Raw genomic sequence first — 6,571 nt, forward strand, 5'->3', positions numbered from 1 at the left:
GACAGTCTGAAGTGAGTCTGAGTCAAACTGGGGACAAATCACTTCATGTTAGCCCACAGAGCTAACAGCTAGCGTTACCTTTCACAACGACAGTCCAGGCAAACTCGACTCTGGGACTCGGTAGGAAGGTGAATAGAAACAGAGTCCCTCCGTCTAGAGCCACAGCCACAGAGGAGAGTCTGTCTCCGTGTTTTAATAAAGCACTTTAGTGGTTTAAGTTATGTTTAAATTGAATCCTCCGTTAATCGCCGCCTGCTAACGTTTGTAGTCCGCCGACGACGATGAAGTACTTCCGGTGCCAGGTTCAGAATGCGCATGCGTGGTAAGATCTGAAGCGCTTAATTTGTAATACAGCGTCTCCCGTTTCACCAGCGAGACGTGCGGCACATGGCGATTCAACTTGTATCTTTTAACTACAATTTAAAAAAAAAAAAAAAAAAAACTATTTTATTTTAAGTCTGTGTATACATTTATTCTACACGTGCTTTGGCAACGTAAACGTCTGTTTCCATGCCAAATAAAGCCTCTTTGAACGTGAGAATGTAGCTGATTGATCACTCCGCCGGCGGTGTAAACACAAAACGAGTCGACCTCACTTCTCGGAGCAAAACGAGCACCGACAGCGGTGCTATAGCCAGCTAGCTTTCATTTAGCAAAAATCTTTACTAAAAGGCGTTTTGTCATGGCGGAGGGAAGCGGCAACGTTAACGCCGGTGCGGCGAACCTGCCTGCGGGAGACCCGCAACTTATCGGGATGATTGTGGAGCATCTGAAGAACCGGGGACTGTTTGACGAGTTCCGTCGGGACTGTCTTGCCGACGTCGATACGAAGGTAACATGATCAGCTAACTAACGCTGGCTTCCTCTGCGGGTCAGCTGGTCTTGATGGACCTTCTTTAAAATGGCATTTCAGCTCTTAACCTGTTGTTTTTATCTCAGGGTAAAGTTAACAAGGTGTTGTTTTCGCTGCTGCTACTATAAACCACCCGTTCACGGAGTGCTGCGCTTTGTTTGTTTGTTTGTTTGTTTGTGTGCTGTGAGCGACTTCTCATCGCTGTCACTGTCATTGCTCCCAGCCTGCCTATCAGAACCTGCGACAGAAAGTGGACAACTTCGTCACGTCTCAGCTGAGCACACAGGACTGGAACCCGTCCATCAACAAGAACCAGATGAGGAACGGGCTGAGGCAGAGTGTCGTGCAGTGAGTGGTCGCTATCACACTGTGCACACACTGTTGAAGGAGTAACTAACACTGTCACATGTACAGATTGTTTATGAATTCAGGATTTATTTATGTATCTATCTTAGGCAGTCCACAGTCTAGAGTTTATGATTTCATAGCTGTCGTTTGCTGTGACATATAAAAAGTGAAATCCAGTTATTGTGCCACTTTGTTCCATTAAAGAGGTTCTTTAGATATCTAAATATAATTGGAGGACTCCCAAGAGACAGAGTCAGAATTAGAGCTACAACTAATGGCTGTTTTCATTATCAATTAATCAGCCAGTTGAAATGAAACAGTACAAACATCCCTCATATCTTCCTCAAGCCTAGTGTGATGTCTTCAGATGTCTTGTTTAGTCTGACCAAACCCCCGAAATATTCAATTTACAGTCATATAAGACACATTGGAGTCCCCTTCAGTGGTGATCACACTGAAAGGAGTTTCATTATAGTTTCCATTCAAGTAAAAAGGTAAATTTATGGTGATAATAACAGCGTCTCTTCCCGTCAAACCCCTTTAGGCCTTCTTCCACTCCTGTTTCTTCAGCTCTCCTTCATTAACTTCTGTTTGTGTTGTGTTTGTTAGATCGGGTATGCTGGAGTCCGGTGTGGACAGGATCATCACTCAGGTCGTGGACCCCAAGATGAACCACACTTTCCGGCCGCACATAGAAACTGCCATCCACGACTTCCTGTCGGGGGACAGGAGGGAGGAGAACCCCCAGAGCTGTAACTCTGCACCATGTGAACAAACAGAACCACAAGATGCCCCGTCTGCCTCGGGCCCCAAAACCCCCTGAGGTCCATTTTAAAAACTGAAGAACAGTCTAAAGTCAAGAACGATTCAGCTACATAGTTAAGAAACCTGTATTTTTTCTCTTGCTGCAGGTACACATGCTGGTGTTTGGTGGTCTACACATAATGTTGTGTGGCTGTGTTGGCCCTTTGAGAAGCTGCAGCATCAGACAAGAGGAGGATGTGTCCTGATGCCTCTGTTTAACAGACTGTAATCAGGAGTCCGGAGTGTTTCTGCATTCAAAATGTTCAGCATGAGATGTTGTTTCATTGCCCGTCTGTGCTGCACGAGGCCACTCCTGGAGAAGTTGGACAATGCCGAGTGGTGCACAGACACTGCACTGCACGGCTCTGCCTTTTGGAAAAACATGGCACAAACCTGGATTATTATTGAGTTTTTGTTTTGGGCTGTTTTTTAATGTGCGATATTGGACACATTTTTATTTTTGGACAATTGTATATTTTGTGATGCAGATTTTTCACTGTGTATAGACATTTCCCATTAATGTTGAATCACAATATGTTAAACTGATGATGGATGAAGGCGATGAGCTGATTAATTTCCAGTTAGGAGGATTAGAGGAAGAACATCCTGCAGTTTCTTTCTAAATACATTTGTTCAGTATCTCGAGGTCTTAATTTTTCATCACATCATGTAGGGTTTTCTTTTGGTGCATGTATTTAGTTGGTATGTAGTATTGACTGTGAGTCCTATGTGCTTTAGTAAACACAGCTGAGATCATGTTCCTCTCTGTCTTCTTCTTTTCACTTTGTACCCATTTGTAGTTTTCTATATGCAGTAACGTTCTCTGCTCCCTACGTCAAAAACAGAGCAGATCATGTAATCATAAAACCACCAGGTGGGGTAGTTGTTCTCAGTTGGGTATTTTGTCAGGAGTTGCATTGAGTGATGACTTACTCAAACCTTTTGCAAGGGCCGCAGAGACATTTCAGGGGGAAGTACACTCCAAATACTTGTGTTCATCCTGTTGGTTCATGTCTGTTTATATTATATTTATTTTATATTATATATATATTTTATTATATATATATATTATATTATATTATATATTATATATTATATATAGATATATATAGTATATTATATTATTATATATTTACTATATATATATATAATATTATTATATATATTTATGAATATATGTAAAAAGTATATATATAAATAAAAATATATATAAATAAAAAAAGAATATATAGATAAATAAAATATATATAAATATTAATAGGTATATACGATATTATATAAATATTAATATTATTAATATAAATATATATAATATTATATATACTATTAATTATTATAATATAATAGATAAGTATATGTATCTGTATATGTAATTATATTTATGTATAGTATATATATATGATAATATGTATCATGTAAAAATATATTATATAAATATGTATATGTATATTGTTTATATCTATGTATATGTATGTATAGTATATATATATATGTGTGATATATATATAGGTATATTTATTTATATATATGATTAGTGTTATATATATTATATGTGTGAGTATTTATATATGTGTATATGTGTATATATATATGGTTTATATGTGTGTATATATATATGTGTGTATATGTTTATATATATATGTGTATATTGTGTATGTTAGTTTATATGTGCTATATGTGTGATATATATATATGTGTTATATATATATGTGTATATGTTGTATATATATATATGTTTATATGTTTGATATATATATGTCTATATGTGTGTATATATATATATATGTCATATGTTGTATTTAATATATATATATTTGTATATGTGTTATATATAATATATTGTGTATATTAATATATAGTATAAGTGTGTATATATATATATATGTGTATAGGTTATATAATAGGTATATGGTGTTATATATATAGTGTCATAGTTGTATATATATATGTGTATATGTGGTATATATATATAATGTGTACATGTGTGTATATAGTATATGTGGTATATGTGTTATATATATATGTGTATATGTATATATATATATATATTATATGTGTATAGTGTGGTGTGTATATATGTGTATTATATGTGTATATGTATATATATATATATATATATATATATATACATATATGATTTGTTCAGTTTCCTTTTCAAAGACAAAACTCAAGTCCTTTCACTCTCAAAACCTCAACAAGTCAGTCCGTCAGTTTTGAGTGTTTTTGTGTGTGTGTGTGTGTGTCAGAGTTTGCGTAACTTTATTGATTTAGCTACTTGTTTTTGGCAGGAGACTGATCCACACGTTAACACAAATGTGTGTGTCAGAGTAAAGTCAGATGCACTTAAAGCATTGCAATAGTTTAATCATCTATTACAAGTAAATCAATTTCTTTCAGTTATTAATTTATTTATTTATTAATTTCCAAAAACTAATTTCTCTTTTTTATTTATTCAACGAGCTATTGAATATAATACAATGCTTTATATACATTCAAAGTATACCTGTGGTTCTCCATATAAGTTAAGCTAAATCACGTATCAGATCAAATCAAGTATCAGATTTTCTTAGTTGTCCCCAGTGGTGCTCAAAGCATTAAAAAATGCAATCAAATTGTATTTGAAAAACTCAACAGCAGCGTGTCTTTACAAAAATAAAGTCCTGGTAGGTCAAAACCTCAGCACATCAAACCTGAACTATCTGCATGTGTTTTTGTGTGAACTTACAAAAACAGCAATGTGGCCCTTTGATGTGGATTAAGTTCTGCATCCTGTAGTAAACTGAACACATGAGGGCAATTGATCTGTAATATGATCAACGATATAAACCCAAAGGTAACAGTAATGCTCCCTCAGATCAATTACCACAAAGCTGATACTTCTGAATTTATACTATATGCAGACAAACACACATACAGACATGTTGTTTACAACACGACCATGTGAGAGACAGAGTACAAGAGTGTCCTGCATGTGTACTGTTTGCTCAGTGGTGCCTGTGTACGTTTTGTGTGCCATTTTGGGCATGTGAGCGTGTGTGTTCGGTGTCGGGGTGAAGGGTCATTGTGTAGGTGGTCATCAGGGGTTGTGCCAGGGAAGCTGAGGGATGTTGTTTTGAAGCAGGATGAGACAGAGAACAAGCGGGAAAGGTCAGAAAAAAGTCCAAACATTAGTCCCCGTAAGAGAATGTCTTACCTAACTGGGCCCCTGCACACACACACACACACACACACACACACATAAACACACATAAACACACATAAACACACCCCGTCTTTCTACCTTGACCTCTCTCTATAGCACAAAACACTTGTCTCAGCCACGTATAGTGACAGCTCTCTTGGACGTAGGTTAGATAAACCCGAGGAGGCAGGAGAGCAAGGAGCGAGGGGTATTTGTTTGCCTCCTGTGGAGCTGCTGATGTCATGAGACTGTGGCCTGTACCTTTTGTGGATGTCAAGGGTCAGAGGTCATGGCTGTTGTGAGACAAAACATACAACCACAAAAACCAGGCTGCAAGATTTGATAAAGAAAAAAATAACTTGGTGACCTCAGCTTACACTACAAAGTTTTTTCTATCCCCTGCAATTTTGAGTTGCTACAAACAAACTTAACAAATATAGTGTGATCGACTGATTGACTGTAGCTCTGGCAGTCGTTGTTTTATCTGCTGAGGTTTGAGATATCTGTTGCTGAGAGTTCTGCTTCCTTCCCAATACAATGGAGGTGAATTTGTGTGAACAAACACTTTAAATTCACAGTTTACACATCAAAGATTAGTGGCAGTAACATTTTAAAAAGAGGCTGACCACATGCTAAACCACAATGATTTTATTTTATCACAGACATTTTGACCAGTTTTGGTGTTTTTCAAGACAAGAATAACCAAAATATCAGATACAGCCTCATATAATTTATACACTGCCTGGTGGCAACGTTAAAGTTAAACCTAATTATTCAGCATTTTAAAAGAAAAAGCTGAAAAATTTTAGATTTTTGTTCAGATATCCATAGTGCAGAGAGGATGAATTGTGACTTTTCACATGGCGGCATCCTGAGGTCAAAATTACAGACAGAACTAATGACCTCAGCCTCAGCTATGGGCTACTTTGTATTTAGTGCTAATGTTAGCATGCAAACTCTATAGCTAAAGATCAACCTTTTTACATTATATGCCAGAAAAAAACGTTTTTAGATTAGCGCATATCGAATGACATATACGCCGATACCTGTATGATACTCGTGTGTGTGATAGGCCGATATTAACCAACCAATATATCGGTTGAGCTCTATTTTTCCCAACCTGGAAACACAACATTTAGACTTAGTAAAGGCTTTTAACTGATCTGGATCCACAAAGCATTACCAGCTTATTAATTAACCATTGATAAAGCCGTTTGTTACAACTTATAAACCCTTTATAAACCGAGTCTTATTGGAAACTGGTGCCAGACGTTTTGTATAAGAATACTACAGACTTTATTTATATAAGCATGTCAGACAGACAAGATGTGAAAAATGTGAGTTTACAGGAATGTAGCACTCTAACAATTTGTAAAAAAAAAAAA

At 36.5% G+C, this 6,571-nt stretch overlaps 2 protein-coding genes across 2 annotated transcripts in view; one reads left to right on the forward strand and one right to left on the reverse strand.

Moving 5' to 3' along the window:
- Window positions 1-375, reverse strand: part of htatsf1 (HIV-1 Tat specific factor 1) — a 5,382-nt gene extending 5,007 nt beyond the window's left edge. The window contains exon 1 of the mRNA XM_035666319.1: window positions 79-375. The gene's annotated coding sequence lies outside the window, so the exon portion shown is untranslated. The remainder of the gene's footprint in view (window positions 1-78) is intronic.
- A 67-nt stretch (window positions 376-442) lies between these two features.
- The window catches only part of LOC118331762, an 11,636-nt gene continuing 5,507 nt past the window's right edge, over window positions 443-6,571 (forward strand). The window contains exons 1-4 of the mRNA XM_035666833.1: window positions 443-832; window positions 1,077-1,201; window positions 1,811-2,023; window positions 5,075-5,152. Of these exons, the coding sequence (XP_035522726.1) occupies window positions 683-832; window positions 1,077-1,201; window positions 1,811-2,023; window positions 5,075-5,152 (566 nt within the window). The 5' untranslated portion in view covers window positions 443-682. The remainder of the gene's footprint in view (window positions 833-1,076; window positions 1,202-1,810; window positions 2,024-5,074; window positions 5,153-6,571) is intronic.

Source organism: Morone saxatilis, unplaced genomic scaffold (genome assembly GCF_004916995.1).
Source record: "Morone saxatilis isolate NCDOM2014 unplaced genomic scaffold, NCSU_SB_2.0 Contig20, whole genome shotgun sequence".
In the NCBI taxonomy this organism is placed as follows: domain Eukaryota; kingdom Metazoa; phylum Chordata; class Actinopteri; family Moronidae; genus Morone; species Morone saxatilis.